Source organism: Zingiber officinale, chromosome 8B (assembly GCF_018446385.1).
Source record: "Zingiber officinale cultivar Zhangliang chromosome 8B, Zo_v1.1, whole genome shotgun sequence".
In the NCBI taxonomy this organism is placed as follows: domain Eukaryota; kingdom Viridiplantae; phylum Streptophyta; class Magnoliopsida; order Zingiberales; family Zingiberaceae; genus Zingiber; species Zingiber officinale.
In genome coordinates this window covers 17,194,613-17,217,944 of record NC_056001.1, presented here as the reverse complement: position 1 = coordinate 17,217,944, position 23,332 = coordinate 17,194,613, and the positions used below count along the sequence as shown (strand labels likewise).

At 39.2% G+C, this 23,332-nt stretch overlaps 2 protein-coding genes across 2 annotated transcripts; one reads left to right on the top strand and one right to left on the bottom strand.

Moving 5' to 3' along the window:
* Positions 1 to 1,388: 1,388 nt before the first annotated feature.
* Positions 1,389 to 6,890, top strand: LOC122014793 (methylthioribose kinase-like). The gene is made up of 6 exons (XM_042571222.1): positions 1,389 to 1,761; positions 3,930 to 4,239; positions 4,615 to 4,786; positions 4,869 to 5,070; positions 5,768 to 5,982; positions 6,541 to 6,890. Exons 1-6 carry the CDS (start codon positions 1,570 to 1,572, stop codon positions 6,767 to 6,769), a joined length of 1,320 nt encoding a protein of 439 aa, XP_042427156.1. The 5' UTR covers positions 1,389 to 1,569; the 3' UTR covers positions 6,770 to 6,890.
* Positions 6,891 to 6,949: 59 nt separating this feature from the next.
* On the bottom strand, positions 6,950 to 9,717 carry LOC122014795 (tyrosine-protein phosphatase DSP1-like). Its single transcript, XM_042571223.1, has 5 exons — positions 9,363 to 9,717; positions 9,147 to 9,240; positions 7,626 to 7,683; positions 7,506 to 7,549; positions 6,950 to 7,412 (listed from the first exon to the last, which is right to left on the bottom strand). The coding sequence occupies exons 1-5, from the start codon at positions 9,629 to 9,631 to the stop codon at positions 7,236 to 7,238; spliced, it is 642 nt and encodes a 213-aa protein (XP_042427157.1). The 5' UTR covers positions 9,632 to 9,717; the 3' UTR covers positions 6,950 to 7,235.
* Between the last annotated feature and the right edge of the window lie 13,615 nt (positions 9,718 to 23,332).

Sequence of the window (23,332 nt, the reverse complement as noted above, 5' to 3'; positions counted from 1 at the left end):
GATGTATAACGGCTGCTTCAGATTTATCCTATCAATTGAGAAAGCCACTTGAATAAAAAGAATGGTTTTCTATTAAAGATTTGTATAAAAACGGCATCCATAGATTTTTACTTAAAATTAGATAACATTGAACTATTTTTTCACTAAAATAGCATAATAAATTTAAAATAATATTAAATAATAATAATATAATTAACCATTAAATTATATATTATTAAGGTTTAATAAAATTTAAATAAAAACCAATGCCAATAAATACTTTGCAATATAATTAATTAAGACTCTTTTTGTTAGCTATACTTGTAAATTATATATAATTCTGTTTTTATCTTTTTTATATAATTATATATTTTTTTTTATTGGTGTCCGATAACACTAGTCCTCTGTCTGGATGGGTTGAGCGAAGGTTTATTAACATAGGATGAGATCATCTAGACTCCTTTTCTTGATTCACTCTTGGACCAGGAAAAGGAGATTGGTGGGAGGCAATGACTTCCACCTGTTAACAGGTGAGGGGTCATTATCCCCACCAATGGGACTGGTTCAGCCTTTACGGACCAGAGGCTCCCATCACTATTAACGGAAGGGGAAGAGAGGGGAATAGAGGGAAAGGAAAATGAAGTAAAGTATTTATATTATCTTTATTTGGAAAGAAAGAAAGATTCATTAACGTAACATGTGTTATTATGTTTGGGAGGAAAGTGAGGATAATGAATATTAAATATATAAAGTTACAAAATTACTCTCACTTTCATAAAACTTTACACGTTCAAAAATCCTGTGCATCTTGCATACATTTATTAGTTAAGACTTACGCATTCATACAATTGTAGTGTATTTGTTAAAGTTACGTCGAAGTTAGTGTCGGTGTCAAAATTAGCATTGGCATCGATGTCGCTATTAAAGTCAACGTTGGCGTCAAAATTACTGTTGACATCGACGGAGTGTGAGCGTTGGACGGTGTGAATTAGACGATGCGAGTATTTTTCGTCATGACATAAAGAATACTTAAAATAATGATTTTTAAAATTAATATACTAAAATAGGGATAAAATTATAACATAATTTTTTTAATTCACCTTACCCTTCCTTACCCTCCAAATCGAGGTATAAAATTTTTTTTCATTTCGTGAATGAAATTAATTAAAACTTATCATTTTTAACTTGTCTATTCTGTAGCTCACTTCCTCTCAAACATAATTTCAAATTTTTCTTCCCCTTTTTATCTTTTTCTTTCCTTCGCTCGCCTCCTTCCAAAAAACAAGACTAATCTTTTTTTATTCATCATCAAAATAAATTAAAAAATATTTATAATCGTCCATTAAAAAAAATCCTATAATTTATGTGTCTGAGAAAAATAAGAAAACGCTTGGAGTCAAATCAAAATCAAGACAGAAAATTTCATCACCCACCTCCACCGCACTGGAAAAAAGAATCTTGTTAGAACATTGGGATTCAGCGTCATTCTCAATTGTTGACGAAGCGAATCAGTTCTCATCCACAGCCGCCGCCGCCTTGTTTTTAAGGCATCTTCCTCTTCGGAACTCCGCTCTCTTCGTTGTAAAAGCTATGGAGGCGGCGGACGATGGGTTCCGGCCTCTGGACGTAGAAGCCGTGGTGGAGTACATCAAGGACACGCCCGCCCTTCTCGCCCTGTTGGGGGAACAGTTGGAGGGCCTCAGCGTCAAAGAAGTCGGCGACGGCAATCTCAACTTCGTCTACATCGTCTCCGGCCCAGGCGGATCCTTCGTCCTCAAGCAGGTAATTTTCGATTAAAGCGATTTGGAGGACCTTTTCTTTCTCATATTTAGCAAATCCAAGTCTTGGTCGTAGTGTGGACATATATAAAAAGTTCTTCTATCCTGATATTCAGCTCTGGGCCTATATGGCCAGGACAAATTCACTTGTGAGAATTGTTTGCAAGGCATTCAATTCATTTTACAGCTTCTTATTTGATCCCGTCCGGAAGCTGAGTCGGACAGAGGTCGACTGCGTTGTCGCTGGTATTGATGAAAAGTCGTTGATACACCAGGTTGACTGGGTATCCCCTGGAGAGGTCGACGCGTGGGGGTGACCGGGGAGGGAGGGGGGTGATGACGAAGATAACGAGGCGAAGGTCCTGCACACACTCAAACAAGCCGTCTCACGTTAGAGACCAAGAACTAGGGAAAAAGTCCCCGGGTCAGGCCCTCCGACGCTCAAGTCAGGTACTTTTTCTCCAGAAACACAGAGAAAGGACGAAAAGTAAAAGACGAGTATGAAAAGACGAGCGAGCGTACCTGCGTAAGGGACAAAGCTTCCCTTTTATACTGCAATGGGTGCTTCTGGAGTCTGACGAGTGTCAGGGAGTGTCGGATGTCAGACTTTGTCTGCCAGTGAATGACACGTGGTGTCCTCCTATAGGTCTAGGAGGGAATCAGCGGGTGGTGGGCACCAGACCGTTAGCATATTTTCTGACAAGCAGTGATTATTCTCTGACAGATTGTTACGATTCTCTGACTTGCTTGTCATGTAGTGTATGCTTGCCCCGATCTGTTAACCCTGGACCGGGTCCCTATGCTTGCCGACCTCGCTCTGTGAGGTGTAGACCTATATTTCCTAACCTGCGTTTGCCGCTTCACAAATCCAGATCTGTATATCCAGCCCTGTCCTGCGTGTCTGTTTTGTAAACTCCTGACCTGCCTTACCTTATATCGTGACCTGTATATCTTGGTTTGGTTTCGCTTATCCTGCGTCCCGACCTGTACGTCTCCGTCCGATTTCGTTTGTCCCGACTTGTACGCCTTATCCCAATTCCGTCTGTCCCGACCTGTACGCCTTAGTCCGATTCTGCCCATTCCGACTTATACGCCTCCGTCCGATTCTGTCTGTCTCGACCTGTACGCCTTAATCCATGTATCCTATGCCAGAAATCCTGACCTGTATCCTTAGCTGGCCCATCTCGACCTGCACGTTTTGGTCCCTGTGTTCTGTGCTCGAGGTCCTGATCTGTATCCTTAGCTGGCATATTTCAACCTGCACGTTTTGGTCCCTGTGTTCTGTGCCATAAGGCTATAAGTCCTGACCTGTTTCCTTGGTTTGCACATCCCGACCTGCACGTTTTGGTCCCTGTGTTCTGTGCCGCAAGGCTCTAAATCCTGACATGTATCCTTGGTTTGCACATCCCGACCTGCACGTTTTGGTCCAGGTATCCTGTGCCGCAAGGCTATAAATCCTGACCTGTATCCTTGGTTTGCACATCCCGACCTGTACGCTTTGGTCCAAGTATCCGGTGCCGCAAGACTATAAATCCTGACATGTATCCTTGGTTTGCGCATCCCGACCTGCACGTTTTGGTCCCTGTATTCTGTGCCGCAAGGCTATAAGTCCTGATCTGTTTCTTTGGTTTGCACATCCCGACCTGTACGTTTTGGTCCCTGTGTTCTATGCCGCAAGGTTATAAGTTCTGACCTGTATCCTTGGTTTGCACATCCCGATCTGTACGGCTATAAATCCTGACCTGTATCCTTACTTCCTACTCGACGCGTAGGTCTAACCTCGGACCGCTACTTGTGCCTGACCAGGACCGTCTTGTGACCTGACCCTTTGAACTCCACGTAAGCCGGATTCTTGATCTCCATGTAGATCAGACTCTTGACCACCACGTAGGCCTGACTTCTGACCGCCACGTGAGCTTGACTTCTGATCGCCACGCGGGCTTGACTTCTGACCATCCCGAGAGCTCATGACTTCCGACCACGTCCGCTGTCCGACCCCACTGTCATTATTGTATACATATATTTTTGAGAGAATCTTGATATCACATCGTTAACTTCCTTCTGTTTCTCTCATTAACTTCCTTCCTGTAAAGAATGTCTCAACTACTATATGTTTTTGCAGATGAATTTAAGATAACCTCAAAATCTCATCTAATTTGCTTGGTGACCCAGGCTCTTCCTTATGTTCGCAGCGTTGGTATTTCGTGGCCTATGTCAAAGGAGCGTACCTATTTTGAGATGTTGGCCTTGAAAGAACACGGCCGCCTGTGTCCATATCATGTACCAGAAGTCTACCATTTCGACAGACCAATGTCCTTAATTGCTATGCGCTACTTGCAACCTCCACACATTATTTTGCGGAAAGGATTAATTGCTGGAATAGAATATCCATTGCTTGCTCAACACATGTCAGACTTTATGGCAAGAACACTTTTCTTCACATCGCTGCTTTACCATTCTACACTAGAGCACAGAAAAGCAGGTATATCCAATGTGATAATTTCAGATTAGTAGAAATATTTTGTTATTTCTATCATATTGTCTAGTTTCTTCAACTGCAACAAAATGTGCTTATACATCTAGAAACATGTTTACTCTCAAATTTTCATATTTTGAAGCTCTTCCTTCCCTGGTTTTCCTTTTCTAACTTCGGATTGATATTCTCATGCTCCATTTAGCTCATGGAAGTGAGTCGAGCACAAATTGGGTTCCAACCATTTTTTTCCAAAGTCCAATTAAAAATGCAATTTTCCCAAATAATAGAAATGACCATAACTATTTCTTACTTCTGTGTCTTCAAGATTTCTCAATTTTTCACTTTTATTTGTTGACAATCTCCTCAATTGTTGTTTTGCAGTGGCAGAATTTTGTGGGAATGAGCTATGCAGGCTCACAGAGCAAGTTGTTTTTTCAGATCCATATAAGGTGGCTCAGTATAACCGTTGGACTTCACCTTACCTTGACCATGATGCTGAGGCGATTCGAGAGGATGACACCTTAAAAATCGAAGTTGCTGGATTGAAATCCATGTACCATATATCTCAGCATTCATATTTGTCAGCTCTGTTGTTTAATTTAGTCTACTAAGTATTGTATTAATTAAATCTGTAGGTTCTGTGAGAGAGCACAAGCTATGATTCATGGAGACCTTCACACTGGTTCTGTCATGGTGACTAATGATTCTACACAAGTCATCGATTCTGAATTTGCATTTTATGGACCTATGGGATACGATATAGGAGCTTTCTTGGGAAACTTGATTTTGGCTTTCTTTTCTCAAGATGGGCATGCTAATAAGGATGATGACCGGGAGGTAATGAATGAGTTAACAATAATGCCTTTAAGTTTGGAAGCATTCTGGAAACTTTTCAGTTAATTTGTTGTTTTGGAATCACTAAAAATTGCAAAAGGGGGGACAATTTAACCCAGACGACTGTCCATATTTGAGTTCTGCATTTGGCTCTTGCATGTAGTATGAAAGAAATTTTCTCAGAATTGTTATTTTTTTTTAATCTTTCTAGTGTATACCGACAAACTAGATAAACTTCAGTTTGTGTGACGTAAACATTTAACAAAAAGATATATGCCTACCCCACGGGTGTGGTGAGTGGAAAAGCACTTAGAGAAGCATTAAGAGAACCAAATGGGAAGCTTCTGAGTGTGCATAAGCTGTATTCCAAATTTATCCGTTAGGCAAATCAGGGGGAAAAACCCTCTACCTTCAGAATTAGTCGGGCATAATATGTATGAAACTAAGGTAACTATTCAATAAGGTGTTCATTATATGTATGGAGCCATGTTAAAACACTGCAACACACCCCAAGGAGATTGACTCTCTCCATATCATCCCACGCAACATTGCCTTATTTTATCTGGTTTAACTGATACTTCACTTTTCTTCTAGCCTTGTAGGCTGCTCATTATGCTACCCAGATAAGATTGTAACTATAGTATTGGCCTATCATTTACTAAGATTAGTCTTTTATTTTCAACAAATATCATTCTTGCAGGCGTATAAGAGGTGGATTCTGAAGACGATAGAAGAAACTTGGGATCTTTTTCACCAGAAGTTTGTCTCTCTCTGGAATGAGAACATTGATGGGCATGGTGAGGCATATCTTGCAGATATCTATAACAAACCCGAATTGCAACTCCTTGCTCAGAAGAAGTACATGATTGATTTATTTCATGATTCTATTGGATTTGGTGCTGCCAAGATGATAAGGTACATTTTTATTGTGGATTTTAATAGTTGTATGTCTTTTTTTAGGAAACGCGATAAGCTCAAAATATTAAGTTTAACCGTCTTCAAAATCTATCTGAAGTCGTGGAATGATAGTTTTCATAATTTTATAGAAAATAATGTGTAATTCTAGATAATGAATTGACTGCATTGGTATTATTGAGAATTGAGTAAGCAGCTATTTATTAGTGTACAAATCCATCAAGCATTGTTAAGAATAATGTTTATAGCAAATAAAATGTTTCTCCAAAACAGATAGTCAATATGATACTTGCTCTGCGAGACTCTGAAGTGCAATTTCATTTTTTTATCTACCTTCAAAGATTATTGTTTTTTCTTCAGTAATTTTAATTCTTTATAATCTTGTCTCACAATTCTTTACACCCTAAAGATTATTGTGTTCCATGCGACAATTGAATACTAGTGGAAAAAAGGTATTCGCTCAGTTGTCCAATTCTCCTTTAACTCAGCAGAAAGTTGGCTATAACTTTGAAACCCTGCTTTTGTTTTTGCCGACGTTACTTTTCCCTGGGGACGCAGGAGAATTGTTGGAGTAGCTCATGTTGAAGATTTTGAGTCGATTGCTGATACGAGCCGGCGGGCATTCTGCGAGCGCGATGCCCTGAATTGTGCCAAAACACTTCTGAAGGAAAGATGCAAATTGGAAACCATCGGCCAAGTAATTTCAGTCATTGAGGAGACTTCAGCTCGTTTGGCAGTTGAAATTGGACGAGCTTGTTACCACCATGAAGTTCCACTAGTAGAATGACTGTAAAATGATCCAGTGCTATACACACGTTGATCGATCAGTGAGTTCTTGTCGACTAGAAAATATGGGGAGATGTAAATATTACACGAGACCTAATCTTTCTGCTTGAGTTATTCCTTAATTGTGTTTTCATGATGATAACTGTTAGAAGCTTCACGCTATATCAATGGACTTGTGAACTTCAATCGGGCAAATTTAACTGCACGAAATTCATAACTATAAGGCGATACCAACAATTTATGACAAGCACAGCTGAAACGCTTCCAGTTCCTCAAGTAAGAAATCACGAGCAAATGTAAACTAAGAATGAACTGAAGTAGTCATCCTAAATCATAGATAACTAGCAGCATGGCTCAAATAACAAGGGATCCTTTAAAACCATTACTGCTGTAGGAATGCATATTTTTTTTTTCTGACTTATTCTTCGATATGATCCTCGATACTGCTCGGGGTAAACCTAGTCTTTCTAACTTGAGAACGAAGCTGACAGGTACCTCAGGCTAGCTGTGTCAAAACGCTCTATGAACCTTAGATCGGTAACTCTGGTTTTTGCGGCAGCAAATCGTTGGTACTCGTCGAAAATTGAAGTGAGACACCAATGCTGAAGTTTTCTCAGGCATCCTACCAAACAACCAGTTCGATGCTGAACAAGTACACAATTTTGCAGATGAGAGCGTTCAGCTTTTTGTAAATGAAAAAAAATGAAGGACCATTTTATAACAGTAAGAGATTTCACCTTCCCACGTTTGCAATGAATAAGCAAAGGGTGATTGCGAACATCTGCAATTTAAATTAGAATTCAAGAACGTATAGGAGTATAATTGAATCTCGCATCAACAATCAAAGATTAGTATACCAAGAACTACTTTCAGGGCCTCAGTAATGGTATCTTCGGGGATGTTGACGAAAGGTTCCTATCAAAAAAGCTTGTAGTAAAAAGCCCAAGGATGAAAATTCAAAAAGGTAAACAGGCTGATAATCTGATATACATATGAAAGTTAGAATGGTGAAACAACATACAGCAATGCTGACTGTTATCGGGCCAATGATTGTTCATGAACTCTACTATATTCATGAGAAATTCCAAAAGACTTAAATAATATGCAGTATTTTCTAGGATAAGTCATCCTCTATGATTAAAACTTTTGGAACTACTTTCGAATACAAATTGCCAAGGAAAAGCAACATATGTGAGAAAGAGACTAGCATCTTCTTAATCAATAGCTAGACTAAATTTGCAACATCTGTATCATGTTCCAGCATCTGATAGCGCTTTAGGTTATGCAACAATTGCCCACTCAGCAATCGCTATCATGAAGAAAAAGCAAGCTCATTCAATATGCCACTGTTCAATAATACATCTGTCTTATAGATGTTTATATCACAAGATAACCTGGAGATCCCTAGATCTACTTGTCATTGGATGCATACACAAATCTTCCTTCTTCAAGTAAGGGAAAAAACACACGCAAGTTACTCGTTTCTTGTCATATTACATATGCATGTGATAGTCGAAGATCTTGTTACATCAGTTAGCCTGTATAATTCACTGAAAATTGAATTACTAATTAACCTCTCAATCTAGCAACAGTATAATTTTTCTCCAACAGGGTGTTCATTGATCAATTGTTTTTAATAATTCATAGTTCAGAATATATAAATTAAAAACACAGTGGAACCAAGCTAGTTACCATGCAGTAATTTAAGTGATCTTGCAAATTAACAATTTAAGAATTCAACCATCCAGAGTTAGCTTGAGAGAAACACGTTGCAAAATAGAATTTTGTTCTTGAAGTAAAAATGATTATGCCATAATTATATACCATGCCAGTTACAAGTGGCTCACAATCTCACTTTCTAATAGTATAGCATGAACAAACGTACTAAGATTCTTAGCTTCTGTTTATGAAACGAAGAAACTTGAGTTCAGAGATGGGACAGCTAGTCATGCTCAAGTTTTTACATTTATGCAAAATATTCTCAAGAAAATTCACAGGGATGAACAAAAGATGACAATATCAAGTTTTAAAGTGTTGAGGAGGCCAAAAAGAAACAGGAGAGATAAAGGGTAAACCTCGGATGTTCCTGTTTGTTCTACAAGAGCTTTTCTATCCATTAAAATTATCAAGAGTGAAAAAGTTAACCAAAATCTTGAAATACGGCATGGACATGCAGAGAGTTGGAGGAGAAGAAAACACAAACAAAAGTATCAACTAGATCCAAATGGACATTCAAACACGTAATTAAAGGCAGAGCAGTAGAGGGTCAGGAAAAGCAAATGAAGATAATCACGATTTAAAAGATATTGGTAATGAATAATGATTCAAACATGCATCAGATCAGAAAAACCCTTTGAGATGTGGTGGTAAAAATGTACCTTGCGGCCATCAATCCCGAACTGGAACAGCCTAATTCCATTCTCCTCAAGGAACTCCAAGTTCGCCTTCGGGTACGGCTCCGGGCAGAGGCACCTACCAAAAAACAACCATTTTTTTTTTAAGCATTCGATCAGAAACCCTCGATTCAAATTCCATTGCCCAAATCGACCTTAAAATCGAGAAAAAAAAAAACAAAGCGAGAAAAAACGGCGCACAGGACGGAGCGAAGGCTGAGCGTCTTCAAAAAGCTAAAGTTAGCAGTATCCGGGAAGCCGGAGCGGTAGAGGCCACAATCGACCATCGCGAAATTGAGCGGCGGCACGAAGAGCTCCTCTTCCGCCGGCTCTCGATCCTCCCTCGACGCCATATGGTTGCCGCCACCGGCAGGGAGCTTGAAGACCAAGGAGTAGCAGCTGGGCTTCGCCACCGTGGCCACCGCCGCCTGCTCCTCCGCCGCGGCCGCCACCTCTCGCTTTTCTCCCATGTAATAATTGGGTGGATTGGGTGGCGGAATATTCTTTGGTATCCTACTACGCTTCCCTTTCTCTCGGCTAAATAACTGAGAGTTGCCTTCACGGATCGACTAGAAGAAGACTAAAAAATAATTAAAAACCATTTAATTTTATTCATAAATCTAGCTACAAAATTAAATAGGAATATATAACGGGAGATTCAGATTTTTGGACAATTGCTTTGAAGATAATATAATTAAAACTTTAATTAACAGAGAAAGAAAAAATAAATAAATGTTTTTCCCACTTTAATTGCACTATTTCTCGGTCAATTCTGTCTTACTCCTAGCGTTTGATGATGCGGGTCCACTCTCGTTAGGCATATCTACTGAAGATTTTGCCATTATCATAATTTGAACCTCCGGGAAACATTTTGTAGATCCACGAATCAATAAAATTCTCTTCCATGACCATTTATTTATTTTCTTAATTCACTTCTTAAATATCATGAATTTAATTTTAATAACCAAAAAAACTATTATGTATTTATTGATATTTTTTTAAAAAAATAATTGTTATTTTATAAATTATTTTCCCCGATTGTTTAGTTGCTTCAAGAGAAATTACCCTAAAAAGCTCATATTCGCAGTCTTTATCTCAAAAGGCTTCTTTTTTATAAATTTACTCATTGTGTAGGTCCAATTTATGTTCCAAATGTGCTTTATTCAGGCCCAGTGAAATATTATATAATCGTTTATATTTAAATGTAATTTTTAATCATTATATTATATATTTTAACTTCATCATGTAGATTTTCAATTAATAGTGTAACATAAATAATAGGTATTAATAGTGTTTAAGATAATCAAATAACTATACACATAAATTTAGTATTTAACCGATAACAATATTTGAAAATACCTATTTGTTAACTTATTCATGTAGTAGCTTCATGTGAGCTTGTAGTCCCCGGGACTATGGTATTACGGTAGGATATTTATATTATCATTTAGGTATTCACGGTTCGAACCCCATCTACGATGTATTTGCAGGAATTTTTCATCCAAATGAGAGGCGTAACCAAAGGATGTCGGGCTTTTGGGCTGGCTGTCGCGTGCGTTTCCCGATTTACCCTGGTGACCAGTGAAAAATTTTCATGGGGTCGGGTCGGTCACCCCCATATATATATATATATGATGCACTGGGCAGATGACTTGATACAAGGAAAAGATAAGGCTACCACGTGTCTCTCCCAAGTCAAGAAATCTAGTGTGCGTGGATGAAAGGGCCAAAGATGGACCAAGTAAAAGAGAATATATGACCGACTGGGAGACAACAGAAGTTATTAGCGACTGAAAAATTACGTAATCTACTACTGATCGAGATCTAACGTTTAGGTGAAGACTAATTCAAACCAAGATAAACATAGCTCAAATGGTTGTTAGTCAATGTGCTAATACTCCCCAGTCGGGCGAAGAGTAATTTATTTGGTAGGCAGTGGTAACTGTTGGAAGATGAAATGACAAGGGTGTTAATAAGCGACAAGTATGGAAACAGGGCAAGAGGAAACAAAAAAGAACATTCCTGCGTATTTATTATGGTTTCATTAAAGATGACACTTAAATGTGGGGAAGAAAAAAAATAAAAGATAACATTCCTTTTATATTCATTATAACTCTATTGAATATCAAGAGGACTGATGTGGTGATGAGGAGGAGTCCCACCCTACAGAAGATAGTTGCCACGGTAGAGGTCAAAGTCAAGACGATTAATGTTCAGATATCATCGACCGATCGGGCGGCCATGTCCCGACCATAGGGAGGAGGTCCCGATCCATGGCCGCCTTCGACGCGAGGAGAAGTCAAACGACCGATGCTTAATGGAAGAGATGAGGTGTAGAATCCGAGCCGAGCGGCTTCCCCGCTCGGCGAGTCAGCAGGACTTGACATTGACAGAGTGGAACTTCTGCTGAGCGGCTACTCCGCTCGGACAAGCAGCAGGATTTGACATTGGCATAATGGAGTCACGACTGAGCAAGTGTGACACTGGCACACTGTTGTTTTGGCCGAGCGGACGTAGCAAGAGAATAGAGGAGTTCCGGCCGAACGGACGCATGCAACGAAGTCCCAATCAAGCGGACGAGACACAAGGATAGTAGAGTCCTGGCCGAGCGGCCAGCACGCTCGGCCAAGCAAATACTCTCTCTGTTATCCATCGACATTCTTTTGGCAGTTGGTGCCACCGACACCAGGCATGGACAACCAGAAGATCGTACGGATGAAGTTTCCACTGTCACTTCAGAGATATGCTCGGCCCGTTAAGGAACTGTGTTAGAGACACTTTACTGACAAGTCATTTCAGGAAAAACTTTGGGAAGTGTGCTCGCCTTGGGGGGTGTGCACACGCACTACAGGAGCTCTAAATAAAGGGGGTCCAAGCATCGGCGGAGGTACGCAATACATGCGATATTCATTGTTGGCGCTACAGTTTTCTTGTTGCTCCGCCTTATACTTCATCATCGGTGACTGACTTGAGCGTCGGAGAGCCAACGCCAAGGACTCCTTCCCCGACTCGGCACTGAAGTCATCTGTGTTGCAGGTCAGAGCGAAGTTTACAAAGCGGTCAGCGAGAGTGTCATGCCCCTAGTTTTCCATCTCTTTGACTTTCGGATAGGATCAAGGACAAAACAAAGATATCTTTTGTCAGGACTTAATACCATTACATAGGAGAAGACAGAGAGTTACCAAAATAGGTATAAATTGGTATCACAAGGAGGCAAAATGCAAGGTTTTTTCTAAGTTCCCCTATTATTTCCCTCTCTTTTCTTGTTATCTCTTTTGACTTGAGAGTCGGTGTGAAAATGTCGGGCCACCTCCTGACGTCTTTATTTATAGATATTTCTTAAGGTGGTGATCCCTCTTCTTCTTATCAATGGAAGTCAAAGTCTGAGCCTACTCATCGATGAGTCATCCTAAGGCGTCTTAGAGCAGGAACAACTCTAATATTGACTGGGTAAAGACTCCTAACTAGAAAAAATGACTCAAACGATCCTGCGTGTCAAAAGGAACATCAGTAACCGGGCCAGTGAGGGGTTCCCAGTGCTGGCACTCTAATGCTCAAGTTAGTGATTTGGTTGAAGGCGATGAACAGTGGTTATGGATGCATAAAGTTGTGCAGCATCGCGTACCTGCTTCTATAGATAGAGACCCCTTTTATAGTGTTACTATTTGTTTGTGCATGAATCTCAAAGCATTTCTAAAAAAAGATAGATCATAAAGATACTCTGACACCTTTCCTAAAATGGATCCGCAATCTCTGCGTTTAACAGTGTGGAAGCTTATAGTGTACAACTTGCTTATCGAATATTCTTGTTGGTGCAATTAGCACTAACGATTTAACCCAGGTTTTGATGAATGAGAAATAAGTTAAGTTAGGTTTATTGTTGATCTAACACTCTGATCGAGTGTGCAGGATAAGTCCAGACAGGTCGACGGGTTGACCGGATGTCTGGCACGAAGACGGGCTGACCGGATAGCTGACACGAAGTCCAAGCGGGTCGACGGGCTAACCGGACGCTTAGGTACGAAGTCCAGCTAGGTCGACGGGCTGACCGGATAGCTGGCACGAAGTCCAGACGGGTCGACGGGCTGACCGGACGTCTGGCAGGTAAGTGAGGTAAGTCACTAGAGGGGAGTGACTGCGAGGACGCGTTCCCAGGAAGGGAACATTAGGCGTCGATCTGGCTTAGATCCATTTCGGATATCTAAGTCGAGATCGTGACTAGATTCCGGTCTCGGAAAGACGGAATCTAAGTTATACCCTTTTCTTGTTAAATCATATTACTTTAGTTGTGCTAACAATCTATTTTGCAAAATATATATTTGCCTCGGACTAACTCTGTTTTGCAGGAAAGGTAGTTTCTGTAAATAGGAGGTCCGGGCGCCCGGAGGTGAATTTTATCCAGGCCGAGTCGTCGCCACGTGGAGTTCGCTGATTAGACCTGCCACGTCGCACCAGGGCGCCCGGAAGGGATCCAGGAGCCCGGAGCCCGGAGCCCGGAGCAACATATAAAAGAAGCCCCAGGGGTGGAGCTTCAACGACAACTGAGAACTCTTCGACTGCTTGCTCTGCTGCTCTACGCTCCTGCGACGCTAACAAAGCTCCGACAAAGTGCTTCTTCTTCTTTGGTTAACTTTCTTGTCGGTATCTCTTTATTTCCATTAGCATTTTTGTACCTTAATTTGTAATAGTATTTCGAATTGCTAGTGAATTGCCCAACGAAAGTACTCAAGGAGTACGGGCCTTCGAGTAGGAGTCGTCATAGGTTCCGAACGAAGTAAAAAATACCTTGTTCAGTTTGCCTAAGTTTTTTATTATTCCGCTGCGCTTAACTCTTATTAACGCGATTTTTTTGAATCGATATTCACCCCCCCCCTCTATCGACGTTTCACGATCCAACAATTCTTTGTCATCCGTGGCACAAAACTCCAAAAAGGAATGTAAAGTCGTTGGGTTAAAGGGCCCTTATGCTTAGCTGGTCAACTGGCCTAGTCCCTTCTATAGTCCGATCGGTTGTAGCTTGCAAGAGCAACCAAGTCAAATTTGAGGAATGTTGTTTGGGACTCGTCCTTCACTCAGCCGCTCCGGTCGGACTAAGTGTCCAATTTGTTCGGACAGACCATATGTCCGATCAGCTAGATTACTTGCCTGAAATAGCTAACCGTGCTACCCCGAGTGATGAAGAGGACCTAGCTCAGGATGGTACTCACTCAATTTTTGAGTTTCATCAATACTAACAGACTTGGGGTCCGACCGGCCCAAGGGTCCAATCAAATAACCTCTTGACCTAGATGATCGACTGCGCTAGCCCAAGTGCTGACCCCACCTTGACATTGACCGTCATGTCAACTGACCTCCCGGACTTTGATCTGACTCGGGGACCCCATCTTATTTGTCATATCATAAGTCTCCCTTTTAAATTTAGTCGAAGGAGGCTGTAAATCCGACTAACTAGACACTTGTATTGTTTGTGTCTTTTGTCGTCCGATTGGCAATCCACTCTTTGTTTTAACACCCAGCACTAGCTGATGTTATACTTAGTTGATGGTGCTTCCAGCATCCCTTGTTTCCTGACCGGATGCTCATTCTCTGTACCATCGCTCGGCTCGAGCTAACAACACTCAGGCGCCAAGGAAACAAGGCATGTCATTTACTAATTAATGCTCAATATGATAAGCACGTCTTTTTATAATAAGCTTGTTTATTATCTTTCATCCCTCATAAATGTCGCTTGTGTCTTGTTATCACACATCGCATGTCTATGATGAGGAATATTCAATGTGACAGGTGACGGTTGAGATTTAATATGACTGCTAGTAGTTCAAATTCAACTATCTAGATTAAACCTCTCTCCTCTATCCCCTTGATCGAATGGTTGTGTGTGGTCGTCATTAGCATTTTTAAGTCTTACCCTTTGACACAGCTTTATCATTTTCTCAATCATCTTCTTTAACACCTTCTCCTTTCTGTTGTCGCCGATGATTCTCCAAGCTTCTTGTTTTCATCATAAGTTTATTTTCTTCTATCCTTCGTTCAACTTTTTTCCTCTTCCATGGCTTCCGCTCCTCGTGTTGCTATTCACGGGCTCTGGTACACCTCCACCGCCTCTAACTTCAATGGGGGGTTGTAGGTAGACCAGATGCGTCTCACCTATCCCATCTCTCCTGACCATCACAACATCATCCCATCTGGCCACAACTACACCAATCTTCCTCCGACCGAATATCTTACTTTCTTCAAAGACTAATTATTTACTGGCCTCATAGTATTGGCAATATCTCTAAAATAATATTTTAAATATATAAGTAGTGAGTGACATCTAACAATACATCATTGCTATCCAAGTGACAAGAATGTTAAAATCTGACCTAACCTTTCTGTGTCTATTATATTGTATAACTTGATCCTTCTATTCTCGATATCTACATTGATTGATGAGACATAGATCGTGTCATCCTTTTATCAATCTTTGTGTTTCTTGATTTTTAAGTAGACTCACTTAACCAAATGAATTCAATATCTCATATTGACTTATCTGAGCATGACCATGCATTTTAGTAGTCCTACTTAATCATGGGGCCCCCAAAAATCACTTTCATCATGTGGAAAGGATAGATCTCATCTACATCACTCACATTCCTCCACATAATTTATTGCATACCTAGTGATCAACTTTATAGTCTATCTTGTTATAGGTGACGTTTGTCAATACCAAAGTACACAACTCTTTATGTAGGGAACCGTAGTAACTTCATGTCTAAGGACTATTCATACCAATAGTCACTATGAAAATATTTATGATACTCATGTAATAATCCATGAAACATTATTATGGTGGATCAATTTAGTATATATTTTTTAAATATATACCCATATGTCAACTTGATATCTTATATCTATGACTTGTGAGATTAAGTCATCAATTGACTTATATGCTAATATCAATGTATTAATATTGTACTTGTATATTAATGTTTGACTAGGAATAATTAAGAGTAGTATTCTATATATATTTACTGTCTCCCACTATTAATTCAACTAATTGATATGCTGTAGATTAGAACTTACTACTCTAAGATATTATTATACTTATTCATTTGATACAGATCTGAAGTAAATATCATAACTATTATCTTTTATTAATGAAATATGATACAAAAATTTTCTTGTCAATCATCTTATAATTGACTCTAAGGAATAATTAAGAGTAATATTCTATATATATTTACTGTCTCCCACTATTAATTCAACTAATTGATATGCTGTAAATTAGAACCTACTACTCTAAGATATTATTATACTTATTCATTTGATACAGATCTGAAGTAAATATCATAACTATTATCTTTTATTAATGAAATATGATACAAAAGTTTTCTTGTCAATCATCTTATAATTGACTCTAAGGGTTAATACTAACAGCAGACACTCCAATGCTTAAATTAGTGATCCGGCTGAAGACAATGAATAGTAAAATGAACAGTAGTTGTGGATGTGTAAAGTTACGTAGCATTACATACCTGCGCTTGTAGATGGAAACCCCCTTTTATAGTGTTATTATTTATCTGTGTATGAATCTTAAAACATTTTCAAAAAATGATAAATCATAAATATGCTCTGACATATTTCCCAAAATGGACCCGCAATCTATGTGTTTGATAGGGTGGAAACTTCTAGTGTATAGTTTGTATATGGAATATTCTCTATCATTTGTGATATAAAATGCTAAAAAGAAATGTGAGGTCGTTGGGTTGAGGAGCCCTTCATATACTTAGCTGGCGAACCGAGTGAGTCCCTTTTGTAGTCTGATCGGCTGTAGCTTGCAAGAACAATTAGGTCGGATTCAAGGAATGCTGTCGGGGACTTATTCTTCATTCAGCCACTTTGGTCGGACCAAGGGTCTAGTTTATGTCCGGACGGACCATAGGTTCGATCCGCTAGATTACTTGTCCAAAATAGTTAACTGTGTTATCCCCGAGTGATGAAGAGGACCTGATTTTGAATGGTACTAACTCAGCTTTAGAGTTTTATCAATACTAAGAGACTTAGGATCCGATCGATACAAAGGTTTGATCATATAATCTCTTGGCCTAGACAATCAATCAACTGTGTTGACCTGAGTGATGATCCCTCCTTAGCTTGTACACGCTATATGTTTGTTTTTGGTTTAATTTCCAGTAAATCCCAAACAGCCTATTTCCTTTTCATGTTCAGAATTCCAATATAATCACCATCACGTTGCAATGGCTCAGATGTCCAGTGATCGAGTTCGTCCTTATCGTCATGCACTCACAACACGACAGAGAGCGTGTGTGTGACAGATACAGATGGCCTGGTGGAAGAATTGGAGAATAAAAGGCTCTTTCTCGATAGCAACCAAAAACTATACTCTTTGTTTTTTTTTCCCTCTTCACTTCAGTTGGGTTTAGTTCCTTGTCTCCCACCACGTACAATTAATACAATACATATCTATGCATGTAAAAGACATTCCCTCATTTAAGGTAGGTCATGCCCACATGCGCCTCGAATAATATCGATATTCCATGCACCAATAATTAGTCACATGAGCCCAACGGCCCCAACCTCTTCTCTTCTTGGAGCTCAATGCATGCACTATCTGAGAGCAAAAGCAACGGGGGCATCATTTTACCTAGCTAGCATGCCTAGCTAGCTATTGGGGATATTATAATAATAATAATGTTTTAGTTTGATTCGTTCTGTGATCTAATCCGTCATTTCAATGTACTTAATCATTTGTCTAATCACTGATGAGATCGAGCCACCATTCTCTGATAGCTGCTAGGTCACGTTCACTATAATGACGTTGATCGTGATTTCTCATCCATGAACTCTCCTGCAAGGACAGGCATCAGATCCAATGATCTGACTGCTGATCTCTTATATCCCTTCTCTCACAATATCCACGTCAATCTAATCGCATAGCTTAATTAAAGGAGGCTTAATTCACATGGAATGGACTGAAAACTCCATCGATCATCGGCATTAGTTTTTCATGTTTTTCTTTCCTTCTATTTAGCCAAGTGCATTAGCTTCTTACACAAGTTGAATACATGTTAAATATCATACGGCATGCAAGTAACCCCACTAAGGCACTCACGCAACCCCTGAGAGCAATCAGCAGCACAGAGAATTTTTCAGGCAACGCAACGTAGTGAGTAGTGACCCCACAATTAGCAAACGCCCTTTGATGATTATGCTCCCATGACAATATCGTTATATATATATACGATGCCCCCCTGGGCATTTTGCCAAGCCACCGCCCTCACGAGCATTTCATCGAACGCCTTGCCTGCTAGCTGCTCTCGTCATACAGCAGCACTGCTAGCTAGTATTTATGAACAGGCGCAAGCAGAGCACGTCGTCCAAGTCAGCCACCGTCGCCTTCAGCTGGATCAAGGCCTCCGCCGTGGGGCTCGCGAAGCAGGCCGTCGGCAGGGTAGCGCGCGCCAAGCCGCCGCGGCCGGTGATGGCGGCAGACTACGCGAGCAGCAGGGCCATGCGGCTGGTGGAGCCCGAGTCGTCGGTGGCCGCGGCGCAGTACGCGACTGCCTACTTGGTGGGGCCCGCCGCCGGTGAGGACGCCGGGGACGACGGGGTCGACGGCCTGGCCGCCGCGTACATCATGAGGGTCCGTGCCAAGTACTGGTCCGAGGCCGCCTCCGACACGGCCGTCGCCCCGCCGCCGCCTGCCGCCGTCTACGCCGCCACTTGCTACACCCGCTAACTGGCACTGGAAGTAATTAGCGCGCACAAGGGACCACTTTTAAGCTCTTAATTCCAATCTTAAATAATAATGTAAGCTCTTAATTCCAAGGAACAAAAAAGGGCATAATGTGCCCCCCTCCTTTTGGACGAGTATCTACTAGCTCGCATATTCAAATATAAGTTGTTCTTAATATTATGTATAATTAAAAATAAGAAATATTACAAAAATTTCTCATGAAGTTAGTTGGATAATTAAAAATAAGATATCATGTATAATTACTTTTTATTATGCATGTTTGGATTAATTAGTTAGTTAATAACCGCTCCGTTCCCTTCCCACCGGTATTCCCGCCAGTCCTCCACTCTGTTCGTTTCGATGCACTTCCTCCTCCACCAGTTTCCTTGCCGTTAAACCTTCTCCATCAACGTCCCTTTAATTTTATTTTCATTCGTCCCCTCCACCTCTCCTCCCTCTCTCTCTCTCTCCTTCCTCCTCTGTTTCCAACGAAGGAAAGAGGGGGAGAGCAGAGATCAGCATGGCCGCCTCGTCGGGCGTGGACGAGACAGCGATTGCCGCCGCCGACGATGACTTCGCCAAGCGCGGCTGCTGCTGCTTCTGGGTCCCATGGCCCTCTTCCGTGCGGGAGTCCAAGGCTTGGGAGCGCATCCGCAGCGCCGAAGGCGGAAGGTGCCCCGTCCGCCGCTGGTGGACCCAAGGCCTTCGCTCCGTTCTCAAGGCCAGCGAGTCGTCCCGGGCTGCCGTTGGCCGACGCTGGAGGGCCCTCGTCCGACGGCTCCGTCGCCGCGCCGGCAAGCACCGCCGCGGGTTCAGCTACGACGCCTACAGCTACGCCCGCAACTTCGACGAGGGGCAGGGCGCCAGCAACCATGATGACGCCGACGTCGCCACTCAGGAATTCTCCTCGCGGTTCGCCACTGCGGTCTTCCCCTCATTCAGAAGACCTCTCGTAGTTCTTTCGCCACCCTCCGCCGGCGCCGCCGCCCTCTAAGCAAATAAGAACTACCGTTTCACATGATTTCATCCTCGTAGTTTATCTGATCGTTTCTCCCTCCCAATTTAATTTTCTTAGTTAATTTTGCAATATTTGTTACCAATTTATTTACGAAAAACAAAAACTGTGTAGATGATCGGAGACATTTTTTAAATTGTATTAATTGGATTTGATTGATGTGTACTGCATTCTACCTAATTAGTTATTGAGCTAATCAACAACAGTCTTTTCAATTTCGTTTATTTTCTCATACTTAACTACAATAACAATTGAAGGGACACTGACGTTGTGTTTACTTAGGTGGAAAAATATCGAAGGAAAAAAAATGATTCACAATGTTCTCCATATTTTTATGTGACCTTTTTTTATCCCCTCCCCCCTTTTTCTTCCTAGTAAAAAATTGATTTGCTGTTTATTTGGATGCATAACTAGAATCGGAAGAAATAATTAAGAATGATCCCTTAATTATTTTTAAATCAAAATATATTTTTGTTTATTTTTTAGAAGATATAATGAATTGTAGAAAACAGAATAATTTTTATTTTTAAATTGTAAACTAAAACAAAAAAAAAATGAGGGTTTTCCTGCCCTTTGTAAATACATCATAATTGAGAATCGAACTATGAAATCTGATGATAATTTGGATGTCCAACTGTGACACAATAGCTCGAGGATAAATTTAAAAGGTAATTTAGAAGCTTATATTGGTTTAATTAGATTATAATAATGGGATAGAAAATCTCTAACAATAATGAGAGATCATTGAGGATGACCTTGATAGGTCACGAGAAACGTGTGTTAATGGTGTCCTTGATCAGAGGGCTTCTATTCAACGATTTCCTGATTTAAAAAGAAGCATTGATCATCAAGATTTGTTTCAACATAGTTATTCCGATTGACGCATACACTTAGGATGCGTTTGGTTCGGGATTATTCTTGATAACCTTGGTTATCCATCCAAGGTTATCAACAAAAACCTTGTTTGGTTTAGGTATTCGATGATTCCCCAGTAATGTTCCATGCCCGACACGTCAGTAAAAGGGTCATGCAGCCCGGAATTGGAAAACCTCAGAAAACTAATATTTTTCTTGATTCCGGGGTTAACGAATTTTTTTTACCAAAAATACCCTCCGATAAGAAAAAACATGGGAAAAAGAGAAAAAATGTAAAAAAATATAAAAAAAATGTAAAACAAATAAAAAATAAAAAAATGTTTAAAATTTTTTAAAAATAAATAATTTTTTTTTTTAAAAAAAATAAATTTTTAAAAATTTAAACTTTTAAAAAAATTAAAAAATTTAAAAATATATAAATTAAAAAAAAATAAATTTTAAAAAAAATTAAAAATTTACAAATTTTAAAAATAAAAAATTTAAAATTTTTAAAAATTAAAAAATAAAATAAATAAATAAAATTTTATATTTTAAAAATGTAACAAAATAAAAAAATATAAATATAAATAATATAAAAACATTAAAAAAATAAAAAAACACATAAAAAGTAAAAAATATACAAGAAAAAGAAAAGTAAAAAAAAATATAAATAATAATAATAATAATAATAATAATATGTATAGTTGATTTTATAACTAAGGGTAATACAGTAAAATATTAAACTAAGGTATTCATTAAAACCTTCAAATAAATAAGTTTTTGTTGTATTACCTAGGTTGAACCAAATAACATTTGGTTTTGTTTTATTCCCCATAATCTTGGTTATGTGATTACCTGGTAATCATATAACTAAAATTATATATGATAACTTGAACCAAACACACTCTTAGTACTATAAAATTTGTCTCCGTGAATAAATATAGTAATGTATTTTTCATGCTTATTGAACTTCATTGTCTCGTTTACAAGGATGATTTAGTGAATTCTTTCGGTAATGACGTAACTAGTTATAGCTGGGCCACGTACCAGAAGTGGAATTTTAAACCATATTACATTTTTTTATTAACATCGTGTTATTTAATTATTTAATTTATTTTATATTATTATCACTTAGTATTCAATGATTGTGCTATTTTTTTTTTTTCAAGAAATCAATAAAAATAGAGTTTAATTTGTTCACCCTCCTATAACTACACCATCAATATTCTTATATCTCCTCTTATATTTTGTAGAATATTGATCTTACTCAGGATAGATTAGAAATCTAGAAATCAAGATCGGATCAGTTGAGATATCATATCGTAAAATCATACGATCCTATCAAAATGTTTAAAATTTTATAATATATGATCAATGTAAAAATTAAGGAAAAGAAAAAATTAGTAATCCAACATTGATAATAGGAAATACAGAGTATAATGTCTTTATATAGTTTAATTAAAAAACCCTAAACTCTAAATATAAAAGGGAAAAGGACCAAATTGCCCTGAAAACTATAAACAAATATATATATATATATAATTTAACATCTTCTTCAAACTCACGATGTTACCACTAGAAGTATTGAGAGTTTGTCAGATAAGAAACGAAAGCGTAAAATAGAATGTGACTTGGTAAACATATTAGTAATCTGTAGCTTTGAAGGAACAAAAAATAATGTGATGGTATCAATCTGAAGATGGTGACGAGTAATATGACAATCAATTTTAATATGTTTCATTCGCTCATGAAAAACTAAATTACGTGTAATTTGAATGACACTCTGATTATCACAATATAACGGAATATGTTGATGAAGAGAAATACTTATATCCGCAAACAACCAACATAACCAAACTATCTCACAAGTAGTTGAGGTCATGACACGATACTCAACTTCTATGGAAGATCTAGACATAACACTTTGCTTCTTATTCTTCCAAGAAATGAGGGAATCATCAAGAAAAACGCAGAAGCCAGTGGTAGATTTATGATCCGTAGGATCACCAGCCCAATCCGCATCAGAATATGCATGCAGTTTAAGAGATGAAGTAGAAGGAAATAAAAGGTTTTGAAATTTAGTGTCCCAAATATACCTGAGAATATAAAGAACAGCAGCCCAATGAACTATAGTTGGTGCAGCGACAAATTGACTAACCACATGAACAGCATACGCAATATCTGGACGAGCCACAGTGAGATAAACTAAGATTCCAACAATAGTTCTATACAAACTAGGATCTGACAAAGGTGAGCCATCAGATGGAGAATATCGATCATTAGTCTCAATAGGAGTATCAACGATTTTATTATCAATCAGACGAGTACGCTCAAACAGATCAGATATATACTTTGACTAGGATAAAAGATAACCTTTCGAGGAATAAGTAACCTCAATATCCAAAAAGTAATGTAGTATACCCAAGTCTTTTATAGTAAAACAAAGAGCTAACTCAGACTTCAAGGAAATAATTCCATCAGAATTATCACCAGTAACAATCATATCATCAACATATAATGATAAAAGAATACGACCTGCACTCATACATCTAACAAACAATAT

Coding starts and splice junctions, on each gene's coding strand:
- LOC122014793 (XM_042571222.1), top strand. CDS start 1,570: ATGGAGGCGGCGGACGATGGGTTCCGGCCTCTGGACGTAGAAGCCGTG. Junction 4,787..4,868: donor GTTGCTGGATTGAAATCCAT/GTACCATATATC, acceptor TTAAATCTGTAG/GTTCTGTGAGAGAGCACAAG. Junction 5,071..5,767: donor ATAAGGATGATGACCGGGAG/GTAATGAATGAG, acceptor TCATTCTTGCAG/GCGTATAAGAGGTGGATTCT.
- LOC122014795 (XM_042571223.1), bottom strand. CDS start 9,631: ATGGGAGAAAAGCGAGAGGTGGCGGCCGCGGCGGAGGAGCAGGCGGCG. Junction 7,684..9,146: donor TCGGGATTGATGGCCGCAAG/GTACATTTTTAC, acceptor CTTTTTTGATAG/GAACCTTTCGTCAACATCCC. Junction 7,413..7,505: donor TTCATTGCAAACGTGGGAAG/GTGAAATCTCTT, acceptor GTACTTGTTCAG/CATCGAACTGGTTGTTTGGT.